The 16464-nt window shown below is 38.2% G+C and overlaps 1 protein-coding gene across 2 annotated transcripts in view; it reads right to left on the bottom strand.

Moving 5' to 3' along the window:
- Positions 1-16464, bottom strand: part of LOC131434332 (lateral signaling target protein 2 homolog) — a 52239-nt gene that overhangs the window by 14273 nt on the left and 21502 nt on the right. Inside the window, exons 1-2 of one of the 2 annotated variants that reach the window (XM_058601007.1) lie at positions 2752-2881; positions 2433-2573 (exon numbers count right to left, since the gene is read on the bottom strand). Coding sequence is in view for 1 of the 2 variants with exons in the window: in XM_058601000.1 (XP_058456983.1) it covers positions 2433-2573 (141 nt within the window). In the remaining variant the exon portion in view is untranslated. Of the gene's footprint in view, positions 1-2432; positions 2574-2751; positions 2882-16464 lie in introns of those variants that run through there. The other variant, XM_058601000.1, reaches the window with a different exon arrangement.

The raw sequence follows: 16464 nt of genomic DNA, 5'->3' as shown, positions 1-16464 counted from the left end.
CTATTGTTAGACCAATTTTAGCATATGGATGTCTTGTATGGTGGCAGAAAGGAGAAGTCGCGACAGTTCAGTCAAAGCTAAATCATCTCCAAAGGATGGTCCTAATGGCGATGACAGGAGCACTCAGTTCGAATGACTCACGGTCGAATCTAGTGATCGCATGTCGAACTCAAATTGAAGACCTCAGCATTTCAAATGCTGTTTACTTCTTATGGGTACCCGGCCATTCTAGTATTACTGGAAATGAATGGGCTGATGAGTTGGCTAGAGCTGGTGCAACGAATGATTTCGTTGGTCCTGAACCAGCTTTACCACTTTCAACTAGTTGGATAAAGCACAAGATACGTTCTTGGGCTACATCCAAACATGCCAGCTACTGGCGCAGCTTGCAAACTTGCGCTCAGACAAAAGCATTTCTACCAGATTTAAATCTGAAAATGTCAAAGTGTCTACTGCATTTCTCCAAGTATCATTGAAGTATTCTGGTCAGAGCTCTGACTGGACATTGCAAACTCAATTATCACATGGGTACTATTCAACGTGCTGAGTATTATTCGTGTGATTTGTGTAAATGCGATTATGGTACTTCATATCATCTGATATGTAACTGTTCCGCATTGACGCAGCTACGTATCCGGGTTTTTGGTTCTCCATACATGGTTGAGTCTGTGTATGCGGAGCTAAAATTGAAGGATATTCTCTCGTTTCTCACCCAATGTGGTAAGGAGCTATAGTCAGAAGGGTTCATCGTTCTTCCTGGAGTGAATGAATCCCTTCTGTATTCACCTTAAATAGGGTTTAGCAGATTGTTTGGCATCCTTTAGAGGGTACCGAATTTACTTCTGCTCGTACATACTGCGAGTCGTTCTGCATTCTTCCGAGAGTGCAGAATGGTGTCGCTTTTGTAAGATCTCTAAATCCTCTCGGGGGTTGGAGGTTTTATTAACAGCAGACTGTTCGGGACCTCGTAGAGGTTCAGAATTTCCTTCTGCTTCCACTAAATGTGATCCTCAGCAGATTGTTCAGCATCCCTTAGGGGTGCAGAATTTACTTCTGCTTTTATGTGTTTTTGTGTCGTCAATTTTTCCCATTCTCCTAGTCCAACCCTTACCATTTCCTTTCAATCCTTCCCTCTTATATATCGGGAAAATGATGCTAAAAACAAATTGATGGCAAGGCACAAATCTCCAAATATCAAGGGGAACGTGCCATTTGAGCCAATTTGTTCTGATTCCTGAAACTGCAGCTGGTGTACTTTGTTCTATAGGGGATACTGATAGTTTTGTTGAAGGGGATGCTTCATTGTTGTTGGTGGCTGTCACAGTTCTACTAGGGTTGCTTGGAGTTGGTGCCGTTGTCCTTTGGTATAGTTGTCTCCTTGTCCAGTTTATCACATGGCTTACCGTAGTGAACAGCCTTTTGGCAATATTGACATGTGGCCATCTGATTGTCATAGGTAACAAGTGATTTGCACGGGATTCTTGTATCCTGACCAAAAGTCAAATAAGAAGGAATAGGCCTCTTCAAGCGCATGTGTAACAAACGTACGCCATTTAGAATACCAGGGAAAAGTTCTTCCACTTTTCTTTTTCGATAGAGAGAATCTCTCCGTGTTGAGACATAGTTTTACGAATATAAGGATCGATGACGCTTGAGGGAAGATCATGCACACGCACTTCTATAGCACTATCTTCCATATATACTGGAATGTTGTACTTAATGTTTTCGTGCTCCACATAATGCACATTATTATTGAATTGAATTGCATCCAACTCTTTATAAAACTGGATGTAAACAACATTATTTATCTTATTGCATTGAAGTAAATGCACACGTTTAATGTCAAGATGCATTTGCTCCTTAAGCAAATCTTCAAGTTCTCGTATCGAAGGTCGAATTTTGCACAGTCAATAATAATTGTATTCTTTCGTAGCGGCGGTAGCTTTTGTTCGTTTGATTCACTCATTTCGAAATCGTTCTATTTTTCACTACACAATACTGTACTTGGTTTTTTCCGTCCCGAACGTAAGCGGTTTTGTTTTATCGACTGACTTGGATGAGTTGTGAAAGCGAACTGATATCCGAGTCCGAGTAATTTATGAGCTCTTCTATGAATCATGTTTTCTCGTCGAGTTTTGGTTGAATGTCATAGAATGTTTAGTTTTAGGTTTTTGTTGATTGATTCAGGACGTGGTTTCCCGTTTCATTATAACGTCATCGTTTCATCAAAATTATGTAATCCATTTGTGTGCGGTGTCATGCTTTCTTTCTCGTAAAGAGTATGTACTTCCATGGGTTCATGCTGAATCAGTCAGTGATCTCTTTTGGAAGCGTTTCCAAGTGCGCTGGTCCGAGGCGCCACCGACCAGATAATAATGTCTGGATAAACAAAAAAAACGGAATTAGTATCGCCGTGTCTTCCGATAACCTACCTGTCCCTGTCGCAACCGTCCGACCAGCCGGGTGCAACGGACGGGCTCTGCTCGCCCATCGAAACTGTCCAGTTCGCTGGCCACTGCAGTTAGTGCACGGTCCGCATGATAGAATCTCGCCAGCAGTGATTTATCGTCAGCCTGTGTAAGTAAACAGAAGAAAAACGTGGTAATTAGTTGTTTTGTTGAACGAAATGTGGCGACGAATAAGTTTGAATTATATGGCGAAATTACGTGCGAACGTTCGCTAAATGCAGTTCGTGTTTAGCAGTAATTTTAGCTGTTCAGTAAGTATTGAGACCTTATCAGCATCTCTTACCTTGGAGGAGATCAGTTCTCAATCATCACAATAAAGACCCGTGATTGATTACGTCTTAAACAGCGTTTAGATTGATTCGATCGGACAATATCCCACCCGGTGCCAATCAACTGTTAAAAGTGTTCTTCTATTCTACCCTCTTGCTTAACAAAGCATTAATTAATGAATGTGCATTCAATCCACTCATCAAGCGTGCTATTTTTAACACTTTCCATCGGAACGCATTGCACTCTCTCTCGTTGGTTGACGTTCAGATGCACAACAATACTGTCACGTTAACCTTGCGTGTGTGCGATTCAGATCTCCCTCGGTGTCTTTGTTACGGTTCGATTCGATCACCCCTCGATGAATGGAGGCCCTAGACAGTATGAAGCATTTTTTTTATCGATAAACGCTAGATTACGGTTACGACCAACCGGGACGGTAACGACATTTATGGATTTTCCACGCTCGATAAGGCCTCAGCCGGCATTGCACTTATTGCCACAGTTTTTACGAGGCACACTGTTATTGGCTCCCGCTAGAGACTCAAAGTGAAAGCTTGAAAAATTAAGACTTGCTCAAGTAGGCGTGGACTTGTTCGAACTACTGAATACGGACTGTCATTGCCGAGGTTGTCCAGTGAAAATAATTGTTTTGGTGGCGACATTTTCTTTTCTTCAAATCAATTCCAGTACAAACAAACTCTCCAATCGCAACTTCGAGTGAACCTCAATTGTTTGAGACGCATTTAGCCGGGACTGAGTCATCGTCATCTGAAGCGCACAAGTTTACGCCTCGAATTACTTCACTTGTTGATTATGAACGGTTAGTAACGAGATATCCCTTATGTATTCAATGATTTCATATTCAGACCCATTCAAAGCACCGATTCCACGTGCTCTATCGTCGCAAGGTAGGCAAAGGAGGAACCGAAGTGGCAGAAAAAGGAACCCGGTCTTTCGGCGTTCAAGCGTATCAGGTCAAATGACCGGTCGGTCGGTCGAACGTGATAAAAACATTACGCGAACTTAAGGAGGCTAACTGCCTGTAGGTAATAAATAACACGGTGTTGAAAAAACATGAAATCATTTTCAATTGTTATACCAGTTTCATTTGCGTGTGTGTGTGAGCCGTAGCGAATGTAACACAGTCGGTACCCAAAGCGGGCGAATTTAGACCTTGCGAAAGCTATCGCGCCACCGACTTTCCCATCGCAGCCGGCAGCACGACGTCGACGGCACTGACGTTCCAGAAGAAATCCATTTTGTTTACAGTTTTACTTGGTATAGAAAAAAAACTGAGCATTTTTCCCTAGCTGCAGCAAATTGGCATTGTTTGCGGAGTGATCCCCATTACCGACACGCGCGTTGTGTTGCATTGGTTTTATTTGGTATGTTTATTAGCTTTGTTTATGTTTCGCACGGAGCCATACTGAGACCATGTCCGTCTTTCTTTCTTTCTAGTAGTGTGTCGTATGGAATTCCTAATGTCACTGGCTCGCAGTCTGGAAACTATATCAGATTACGTAATGTTCGGGAATTGGAGGCGATCCAACCCTTTCGACAAATGACTCGTCAACATTGGGTACTGGAATACAATCGTATCTCTTGACAAATAGATGACGAAAACAATCACCCGTATTCAAAAGCGAAACAGTACTTAGTTAAAGCACCGTGGAATCCTGTCAAGACTATGACAAGAATAAATGTAAAGTCCGGTACTTCCATAAATGTCCCCGGTCCATGAGAGAAGTCCCCGGTTGCTGGAAGTTTAAATCACCGATTCTCAATTGTAAAAAGCACTCAAATGTGTATGCTATGAGTCTGCAGCGTGCTTCATACGATGGAGATGGAAATGCGGTCTTATTTCATAATTGCAAGGCATTCATCGAAACAAATTTTAGAACAGAATAGTGTGTCATTGTTGACATCGAATCATTGGTCGTTGAATGATAGATTTGAATGGTAGATAAACAACGCAAAACTATGGCGCGCCTTTACAAAATTTACACTGTACAAGAATCGGTAGAACTTAATTGCCAATATCTCTTTTTTATATTTAATGAAGCAACATTTTTTTTCTCATTATCATCGGAAATATGGTCAGCAACTTATGATAAAATTTCCAGTAGTGAAAGATAACCACAAATAACCCAACATTGAAGATTTCTAAAAGTGCCAATCATCACCAAATTTCAACCGCATGAATTAAATGAATCAAAACGTTTAGTGCAAAACCGGCACAGAAATACGGAATATTTTCAGTAATTGAAAGTAGTGCACTTACGGTATGTTTTGTTCGCTATTAAAAGAGACAAAAACTATGTATGGTTATATACTATAAGTGCGTTCAATTGACTGATATTAGGGAGACACATTTGTGCATATTGTTCAACAAGGTCAAATTAGTCATTCAATTTACAACCAAAATTCTCTTATAATTGCTTCCCTCGCCTATAGCGAAATTAATCATTCTTTGTTTTAGACCTTAATCTTTGGCATGATGACAATAATTCACCTAACTCATTCCAACTATGCATCATTCTATAAAAGATCCGAATAATTTTCAAACATCTTTTTTATAGGTATAGAGTTACAACTGGCTTGTAAAATGTTCACTCAAAATATCTAGTTTGTGAAGTGCATATCATATCAGTGTATAAGTGAATAATATTTTCTCATTTTTCATGAACTTTTGAAGTAAATATAGATACTTTTTGTCCACGTTTGGCGAGAGGATGTCAATTGCCCTTATTCTGAATAACGGCGTATTGATTTTTCGATCGAATATGGTTCGGCCGAATCCTAGCTACCTTTAATTTTGCTAGCGTTCAGCATACGAATGAAATACGACCAAAAAAGGCGGGTGAGTAATGTCAGAGACATAACTGGATGTCGTGAATACGAAAACAACTGACATGTTCTTTAACACTTCCGAATATCAATTAGTTGATCAATTGTATGAATTATGCAAGCATTCCCCTTTTCCACATTTTTCGCAAAAATTAGAAAGCTTCACTTGATCTCGATTACTGTGAATTTCACTCAGCGAAAAGTGTACAAATCTAACCAAACTGTTCTAGATTTGCACTAAACTGAGAATATTTCCCTTCAATTTGCGAGCAACAAATCCTAATAGTTCTTTAGAAAATTTTTAGAGCCATTAGAACGGCTGATTTTGTGAAATGCTCTCCACCGTTGCTTTTTTACCAATGCAAATGACTGGCAGCTGTGACGTAATCGCTCTTGTCGGAAGCGAAACTAGCTTTGCAAACGACACACAATACATCTGCTCGTTAGATACAACAGGAGATATTCACGGACAAAAACTTATCACTCTCTCAGAGGGTAAATTTTGAAAAGGCACCCCATAGTAAAGTAAGTCGTATTCAGGACAAAAACGATACGTCGTTATTCAGAATAAGGGCGAATAATTTATATTTTAAAATTAATAAAATAGAAGATGACATCTTTCAGTTTCAAATCGCTAGACAATTTGTATTTTCGAGATGGTAAGATATAGAAATCATGTCATATTGATTCCTAACTTAAGTTTAGAAATCCTAGATGGGTAAAACAATTTGCTGTGGATTTTTAAATGTATGAAGGAATTTGAACATTATATTCTTGATTTAAACGACCTTGTCCCCTACACAACACCGAAATTTGTTGCTCTCGTGTGTTCCGCCTTGTAATTGTACCACTAAAATTATGCAAGTGAGGCAATGAAAGTTTGCAAAATTCACACAATCAATAAACTTATACGTGCGATTATTGATATTCGGATGTGTGGAAAAAGCACGTCGACTTTTATTCGTATTTACGTCATCCAGTTGTGTCTTTGACATTACCCACCCACTTTTTTTCTTGAAAGCCTTCCGTGATGTTGGTTTTATTGGACAACGCATTAAGTCTCAATCATTATTCACTTTTAAAATTTAGTTTTCAGAAACACTCGATAATGTAAAATTTATTAATGTCGTGTCTTTTTTGTCGCTCAGCTAAGATATCTGACAAAAGATACTTAACTTACTAAGTTTAAAAATTGAAGATTTAATTTACATCAAACGTTCTTTAGGACAAATGGGCATTCCATAATTACATGAAAAATTGTACTAGCGTTAGAGCATTTGGATTCCAAATTGGATCAAGTGCAGATAAACAACTTATTTTTTGAAGTCTCTGATTTTTACGGAATAACAATGTTTGCGTTTGGTGAGGTTCTTTACTTCAGCAGCGACATGCAACATACAATAGTAATTTCGCATAAATAATGACTCGGTTTCAAACACGATTACATTTTCTAAACGAGTCGAACACCGTCATTTATCGGTGCGTAATACACGGAAATGTGCCTTCCCATCGTTGACAACTGCTGCGCCTAATAGATCGTACGTGACCTCGACAGCAGCTGGGGGTACACACGGTGAATAATTGGAAAAATAAGCGCTCATTAAAAATATCCACACGGTGAATGTCAATACTGTACAAGCCGACAGGTAGCCTTGAGGAAACACCGTGTATCCGATTGACTGTTCTAGGAACTGAAACTTTACTGCGTCATTTGAATGTAAAGTGTGAAAATTTGTTTGTGGTTTTGACGAACTGACCTATTGTAATCAGGGGTGGCATTATGTATCTCGATTCGACTGAAATTTTATCGAATCGACCACGTTTCGTATTATGGTTCTCGATTCGAAGTCGATCATCGAGCTTCGTTCGACTTCACTCGAAGAAGTATTAGATTATCGAGAAGTTTTGGCATTATGGAACCAAAACAATCGAGCTCGTAAACGACTGAACTCGATAAGAAATGGTCGAAAGCCTTATTACTATCGACTATGAGTTTTCGAATACGTTTCTTTTTTATTTAGGTAGTTATCGATAACATCTTAGATTTTCATAAACATATTAGTATTGATAATCTTTATTTTAATGCATTGTTTTGTATATCGTTATATATATTTTGTGTGTTTGGCATATTATGTACAAGTCGAAATGTTTAGAAAGCATATTAATTGAAAGCTACGTGGTGTTTACTTAAAATAACAAAAGTAAGTCGAAACTAACCTATGCCCAGTAACTGTAGTTTGTAATAAAATCCTGTGGAATGAAAACGTCGCTCAAACGAATTGTAGGAAAAAGCTTATTCGCTCGATAACAATGAGCAAATAATGTTTTTACCCATATATCTAACTCAAGTTAATTGAAAAATTTGTCCAAACACCTTGAAAGTATTTAGAATATTCCAAAAGCATCACAATCTCGTGCTATTAGCGTGTATTTGACTCTTCAATAGTACCTAAATAGATTATGAGGACTACAAAGAATGGGTTGCTCCTGGTATATTAGCTCCTAATAAATATGATAAAATACTACAAAGAAAGCAGCAAAACCTAAAAACCTTTGATTAAAACTACACATATGGATGACGTAAATTGTATTAGACTTGAAACAATACATGAAAAATACAGATTTTTTTTATTATAATTTCAAAAGTTCATCGATAAATTGTGTACAAGAACACGCTTGAAAAAATTCTTTACGTTTTCAAATGGAGTGGAAACGAATCTGCTTCTTGATTTAAATTTCAGAAATGTGTTCATGTTAATTTCGTGCGGCAACTTAAAACCGCAGTATTACAAACAGTTTGCTTCTTTTCAGTACTTGAACTGAATAAATGTAATCGAAAATACTCGAACAATAATTCAGTTTAATTTTTTTCATGATTGCAATGTATATGGGTTTGTTTACCTATGTATGTTATGACCAGATGCCAGATATTTTCATAGAAAATCTGTATTGATTCGTATAAAATATCTGTATTTATCTGTATTCGCTAATAAAATGAAATTTCTACAATACAATTATGTTAAAAGGTGTTATTCCAATAGATTATGGCTATAGAGTGGTAGATTAAATTTCATATCTTATATTATATTCATCGACGAAATTTTATAGTTTTTTCCTATCAACAACATATGCTTGTCTAATTTGAAAATGTTCACTTCATAAGTTGAGATGGATTTCCAAAACCCAATATGCAACGTCGAGTCAGGAAATACAACTGTCAGTCTGGCAATAATGTTTCATGACTAACTAACTTTTAAGTTCAATTTAGTTACAAATTTTAATATAAATGGATTTCGGTGTTCTTCTTTAAATATCTGCACAAAATATATATATTTTGAAAAGTGATTTGTACGTTGATTCCTAAACGTTTATCTCGTCATTGCAATCAAATACTAATAGATAGCTCAAATACTAATAGATAGTTTAATTATTTCCATAATACTTTTGGTGAAATCTGTATAAATCTGTATGCGCATGTAAAAATCTGTATAATACAGATAAATCTGTATAAATGGCATCTCTGGTTATGACAGTTCGAGCAGCGTCAGTCGAAATCTAGTACCACATTGTTAGGATCTCGATCACGAGGTCGAAAGCGATACATAATGCCTCAGTTCAGTCGAAACGACTTCAAAAATAATCGTTTCGAGCAACTCGATTCGAGATGCATAATGTCAGCCCAGTTCAAACAAACGAAAAAATCGACTTAATCTCATCACTGCAAAACACATCCCTGAGCCTGAGCCGGCTTGTTCCAATTTGGCACACTGCCCCTCCTCGTACTCGGTAGCAGTCTTGTTTCCGTAATGAGGCTGTTGTAGATAACGCAAATAAACAAGACAGACAAACTGTGCGGAGAGGCAACAACGGAGCACCGTAAATTAACCGCGTAATTACCGAATGTACCACTCGAGCGCCACAAAGTACCGAAAAAGCAACAGTACGTTCCGTTCCTCATCCGTGTGTTGCTGCTGTGTTGAATTTTTTATTGTTTGGCACAACTTACATCACAAAGGACTTCGGTCGGTCGGTAGACGGACTGGGGGATCACTTTTACGATAGTAATCAAAATTTAATAAACATAACTACTGTAGCTTTACAAATGCAGTATTGTAGGCACTTCGAAATCCAAGTGGTACTCAAGTCGTACTTCGTCGTTTGGACATGCAATTATTTTTGCAAGTTTTGTGATATGAAATTCCATTTTTCTTTCGATTCCCACCCAGTTAGTATCAGCGCACACTTGCGAAACTGGAATTGACCGATCCCTGTTAAACTGACCGGTTTCATGAATCCAATCGATGCCAGCCGCTATTATCTAACCGCTTCTTCAGATACAGAAAGCAACAATCGATCGGCCAGTATCTCGTTTTTCTCCGGTGGGTCGGTCGGTCTGTCGGTGGCGCTTTTTCACTTTTCATCTATTTTCGCCAAGACGGGTGGGATCGGGTGAGAAAAAAAATATGATTACGGATGGAAAGTGTTTCCCTGTCGGGACCGTTTCGATTTAACAGAGCAGCAGCGTTTTTTACTTTCGATTCCCCGATGTGCGGTTGAGATAAGGGGAAAAAACATGATTGCTCTTGTACCGGTCGGTGGCAATTAGTGAGCTTTGCTTGGATCCGAACTGCAAACAGTAATGTTTTGCGGCTCCTTCATCGTCGTCGTCGTCGTTTGAATCGGTTTCCTCGTAGTTGGGTTTCACTGCTCCTCAATTGAATGGCAACAGGCACTGGACAGTTAACTGACGGGCCGAATCGGAGGGCCAAACTTTCTATTTCATCTGCATCTTTTCCTCGGCTCCTTCGTCCACATTGTACGGACAAGTGTACTCCGCCTGCCTGGTGAGTGAGATAATATGTCGGCATTTTGTCGGTTTCTGGCACGCGCTTCACGTCGTGTGAATCAATGATACCGAACCAGTAGCGGGGGAGGTGTTTGCCACTACTATGCTTAACGTTCCCAACGTTTGCTGGTCGAAACGTGACCCACAATTGCGTAATTGAATACTCCGGAGGCGTACGACAGTGTGTGTTGTTTGTTGATATGCAACACAACACTGTAGGATAGCCGGTTTCCCGGTCGTATTGTCCAAGTGCACAGAGGCCTTTCGGGAACAATTATCAACCAATCGATTGTGAATGTTATCACTCATTCTTGGTTGCGCATTTCATTCGTGAGCTTGGTGAACTTATCTGTTTATTTGCATCGGGATCAGCCAAAGCTGCGACGCAATCAAGTTGATTTATTCGAGTGGAAGATTTCGCTGATCTAGCTTAACACAATTATTGCGCTTATCAAAGGATCAATACGGGCGCCTTCTGGTGGTTCACCTTTTGATAAGGGCTGCAACGCTCTGAGCATCTGATTTTCCTGGTTTCACTTCATGAATGATGAAAAATTTTGTACGGTTGGTTGTAAGTTTCTCAATATCGCTTATTTTCTAAATTACCCTCTTAAATTCCAAATTAGTTCACTAAAAAAGCGTGCTTGACAAAAAGTTACTGCTGTTTCAAATATACACCTCCTAGCAACTCAATCCATGGTCGTTCATCGCAAGTCACCAATTCATCTTGACTTGTTTTCTGCCTGCTCGCTTTATAATGCTTCCTTTCTACTTGTACAAGAACCGATTTTATTAAGCTATCAATCAGCATCCTGATTCTCCAAGCAGTTGTCGCAACTCCGTCTACGTGTTCCGTACTTTATCTGTATATTTATTTATGAACAGCTCACAGCACCATCCGTTCGAGAAAAAAAAGCACTAAGGGCGCTTTAGTGCTCTGCAAACAATTAGATTAGGTAATTAGATTTCTACTCTGAATTTCCCAATTTATATGACTGTTGGTTTCCCATATGATCTAGTGGCTAGGATATCTGGCTTTCATCGTCGGCTGTCATCAGTGAGTTGCAATCATCGACCAACTCAATGTCGTCGTCGTCGTCGGTGTCGTCGTCCAACTATATTCATGGTGGTGGGCATTACTCATACAGTCTTTCCTCTTCACTTCTTTTCTTTCCGAACGAATTACGAGACACAATTTATAGACCAGTACCAGCAACTTTCAAAGCAGCTGTTGAGACTTTTCGTAGATATAACTTCTCTTCCGTTAATTCCCAAAAGTTCTGTTTTCTGGTTTGGTAACATCATTTGCGTTTGCAATTCCTACAAAAACATGAATATAATTTAGTATATCGTATTGGTTTTCAATTCAATGAAAGAAAACATCATAAGCTTTTTCGGGATTGATTCGATAATTATTAACTTTAACAATGTTCCTTGAGTGCGATAACTTGCAGAATATTGATAAAAATTGGCTTTCGTTTGAGGCGAATAGCGCATAAGCAATTTCTCAAAACGTCAAATCACTGAGTGAATTCATTATTTCACAACTCAATTCCTCACACCAATAGAAGAAAATATCGCAGTTAGTTCCACAGAACTGATTAGTAGGTTCATAAAAAAACGATGCATAAAACTCCGATGTTTCACAATAAATCAGCTGCCCAAAAAAAAAGGTTGCTAGCTTGAATTATACCTATCTAAAATAATTTTCATGTTTTGTGCAATATAGTTGAAGATTGTCATAACGTTAGCAGTTCAAGCTAGATTCTGCTTGGGTAAATAATTTTGTAAGCAGCCAATTATCGTTCTAGATCTTAGTTACGACATTGCGTTTCCGCGTAGTAGACTCAAGGTGAAATGTTATGGTGCACTAAATTTGAACTGTTGCGCACTGGCAACTCGAAGACGAAAAGTAAAAATACTAACTCTACGTGTGGTTCTCGAAATTATCGTTTAATGGGATCATTAACGACGAATAACTTGAATAACCCTGCTTCCATGAATGTCATTTTGACATAACTGTTGAGTCGATTTCGCAATATACGAGGCTCACTAAAGAGTTCATCTGCAAAATCGATTTACTAAATTCAATGCCAGTGTCAATGAGTATAAAGCTCTTGGATGAATTTAGCTATTGGAATGAGACACTGTATACATAACAGCAACAGTGCAACCGCATCGCAGCGGTGATTAATTTCCGGCAGCGAAGAAGCTCCAAACGGGCCAACTGTTTTCCCGCGGATATTACCCACTTAAAACCAACCTCAATCACTGATTCACGTCACGTATCAGATACGTGTGCATCAATCAATCAAAACTAGCTGCTGTTGCGGCTGCTACCGACCATCGGCTCTCGATTATGTTTAAACGAATCTACTTCAAAGCGGGAGGGGGGCGTCGATCGTCAGGCACTTTTTTTCGCGCTTGCACTTCTTTATGCGGATTATGATGTAACATAGGTTTTTTTCTGTATGCTCATCAGCTCTACGAGTATGATTGTATATTAAAAATGCTGCTCTTACATCACGTGCCCTGATTTAGCTCGAGTTGTTGGTGGAGGCGCCGTGTGATTAAGCTTTGCTATTATTATTGCTGTTAATGCATACGGATGAGTTTATGGGCTGCTCACTTATTGTTGATTTTTCCGGCAATCATGTAATTCCCAATCCACGAATCGTCCAGACAACAATATCAAAACCACAGAAAAACTAAACCAAAGCATGATGGATTCCTAAATAAAAATGTCGTCAATTCAGTTGAAGTCTCTACGTAGCAATCACATCTGTTTAGGTTTGTTTGTTTCTCTTGGTTTACCCAAAATTCTATGGCGTAGTTAAATTAGAACTAGTGGAATGGAACAAGTTTGTCTCCTTTATACTTCAATTCTAATTCTGAGGACCACGTCCTACATATTGGAAAACGTTAAATCCGAGAAAGATTTATGTAATTTTGATCTTGAGGGAATGAGTTCAATCATCAATTCGTTGGAAGAAACCACCCTTTTGACAAAACGTTCCTAGCCAAAAGCTCAACGAAATGGCTAACGGCGAACAACCTTCATCGAAAAAACTTTCGATTTTTGTTTTTAAAATGGTGAGACTTTTAACATTTTGAACAAAATATTTTAAATTGAAAATTTGGAATCTAGAAAATTGTCCTCGATTTTTTAGTATTATATGTATTTGAGATTTTTATAGTTTAATTTTTTGAAATTAAAATTTTGATCATTTTTCATTTTGTTTTTTAGTAATTTTAGAATTTCGAAAGATTTCAGATATTGCTGAAAATTTTGGACTGAATATAAATTAATATTTTAATAATTTTGAAAGTAGAAAACTCTAAATATTCTGAATGCTAGATTTTTAATTTTGAAGATATCGCAATTTTAACTTGAATGCTATTCAGAACTTTAGTTTTTATCCTAAGAGAATTTTCCGAAGTCGAGAATTGAATTTTGAGAATCACGAAATTTGATCAAATCTATATATATAAAAATGCAGAGATTATTCTTTGTAATCGCATCACGTAAGAACGGATGGACGGATTTACATGATTCTTTTTTTGTTTGATCAGTTTTTACCCCCACCGGGTTCGTACATAAAAAAAATGGAAAACTTGCCGGAAAAGTGGAAAAAAATCATAAAGTTGTTTTGTATGGAGAATGGAATTTTCCGTTGAAAAAGTCGCCAATGATTGCTAGATCTTCGATTGATGTTTGGTGCGCAACGAGATGCTCAGTAATTCGCCGTTGAAGAAAAGAATACTAGATCGTTGGAAAATCGTTTGGCGCGCAACGAGTAATTTTGGGTGCAGACTTTACATGCATGCTTGATCCATAAGATTCGTCATTTTGAAACACGTGCTTTATGGCTACCAGTAGATGCATTGTGTGCAATGTAATCAGTTAGATGAATAATGTTAGCCATCATGTGCGTGAGTTGAATAAATCAATAATAGGATTCTGCTGTTAAAATAATGAAGTCAAATACAGAGACGGGTATAGCGTGATGGGTAAGTCGATGTCTTTCACGCAGTCCATCTGGGTTCGATTCCCAACTCCGAACATAGGGTCATAAAATATTCATAGCTCGAAGAAGCGAATGATCTTAAGTTTGAAACCTCTATAATCGAAACAAAAAAAGAGATTTTCCTTGCACTTAGCATGCTGAAGTTCGTTCAGCCATTTCGGATAAATTTTCAAGGATAGTTTACTTAAAAACTGCTTCATGACATTTGTAAGCTGTTTGAGCCAAATCATTCCATTCTCCCAACGAATTACCTAATTACCAAAAGCTAATCGTGAATATCATACATGGAGGAGAAGTTGTGGTATGTTAAAACCATTAGTTATGTGATCTATTGTTTTATGCATTAGTTTGAACGATAAGAAGAAAAATGGTAGAATCATCTCATCTTCACTCCGCTAGAACAGAAGAATAATAAAAATAATTCATTCTGATATTGATTCTCAGGACCGAATTCAACGTCATTCGTTAATTTTAGATCGAATACTAAGCAAAACTATGTGGTGGTTCGATTAATGAGACGGCTATTGATACAATTATTAAACGAATTCAGCGTTCCTGTAAAAGTTAATGGACACAATATTTAATAGAAGGGTAATTTGAACTTTCGAGTGTCCAAGTTGAAAGTCTCATTTTATTGCTAAATTGTCAATCGAAAATTGATCCTGTGATTGCCATTCTACGAACATTCATAAAACACAACTAAGTAGGCCCGTGCGCAGGGGGGGGGTGGTTTGGGGATTTTAACCCCCCTCCTCCTTCTCATGGAAGATTTTTCAATATTATGTTCCATGAACAATAGAGTACTTATTATAAAAAATTATTACCCCCTCCCTCCCTTGAATCCTCATCCTCCTTCTCTTGAACCCGCCCCCTATTTTGAATCATCCCCTGAACCCTCTCTTGAACGATTTCTGCGCACGGGCCTGCAACTAAGTATTATCATCAGACTAGCGGTGAATCAATTTATGGAAAAATGCTCAAAACAATTTGATTCCCTCCGATAATCCCAAGGATTTACATTGAATATTTAAACGTATTCAGTCTACAATTAAGCTTTAATTTGCAATTACAAACAACAAGTGGGGTTCTACTCCACCCATTAGTTTGAGAGAGATCTACAATCTCTGTTTAATGCACTTTTCGTTACAAAAGCTTTTAACACTTTCACAATAATTTTTGATGATATTTCTTCTTCAGGTCGAGATCAATGTGTTGAATATGAATTTGTCGTAATTCGTTTATTGTAGGCCAAGTAATCGTTAAAATAATGGAATAAAAAATAAATTTCAGACGAGACGAAGTTCGACGGGTCAGCTAGTATAAAATAAATCTAATTTCAGACAAAAGCGGGGTAAAATCGGGGTGATTTTTGTCGTGAATACGACTTACTTTACTATGGGGTGCCTTTTCAAAATTAGCCATATGGAAGAATGGGCAGAACTTAATCGTGAATATCTCGACTTGTATTAATGGTAGCAACATAATTCTTTCACCATTTCATCAAAAATATGATCAGGAATTTAGGATATTTTGAACAGTGTGAGATAACCACAAACAACTCAAAAATTAAGTTTTCTCAAAATTTCAAAATAATGCGGAAAACTCTTTACTTTCGCTTGGGTTTTTCGCGCAAGGACGACGATTTTGAGGTAGTCAGGCACATATCTTCAACTGAATGCGTATAAAAGGGGAACCGTGATGAAAATCGATCATTTCTTTTCGTGCGTTCGATGGAAGCAGACGTCGTGGGAGTTAAACCTTCAACAAGCAGCGACGGAAAGAGCGCCTTCTGCGTGGTTAAAACCTCAAACGCTCAGGTAGCAACTTTCATTCGCTTGCTGGCCTTCAAGGCGAGCAGACTGCCATCGCGAGTTAAACCATCAACCAGCAGCGACGGAGAGAGCGCCTCTGAGTGGTTAAAACCTCAAACGCTCAGGTAGCAACTTTCATTCGCTTGCTGGCCATCAAGGCGAGAAGACTGCCATCGCGGGAGTTAAACCAGCAG

The sequence above is a fragment of the Malaya genurostris genome, chromosome 1, assembly GCF_030247185.1.
Source record: "Malaya genurostris strain Urasoe2022 chromosome 1, Malgen_1.1, whole genome shotgun sequence".
Lineage (NCBI taxonomy): Eukaryota > Metazoa > Arthropoda > Insecta > Diptera > Culicidae > Malaya > Malaya genurostris.
Note: the sequence above shows the minus strand (reverse complement) of the source record. Positions and strands in the feature narration are given on the sequence as shown.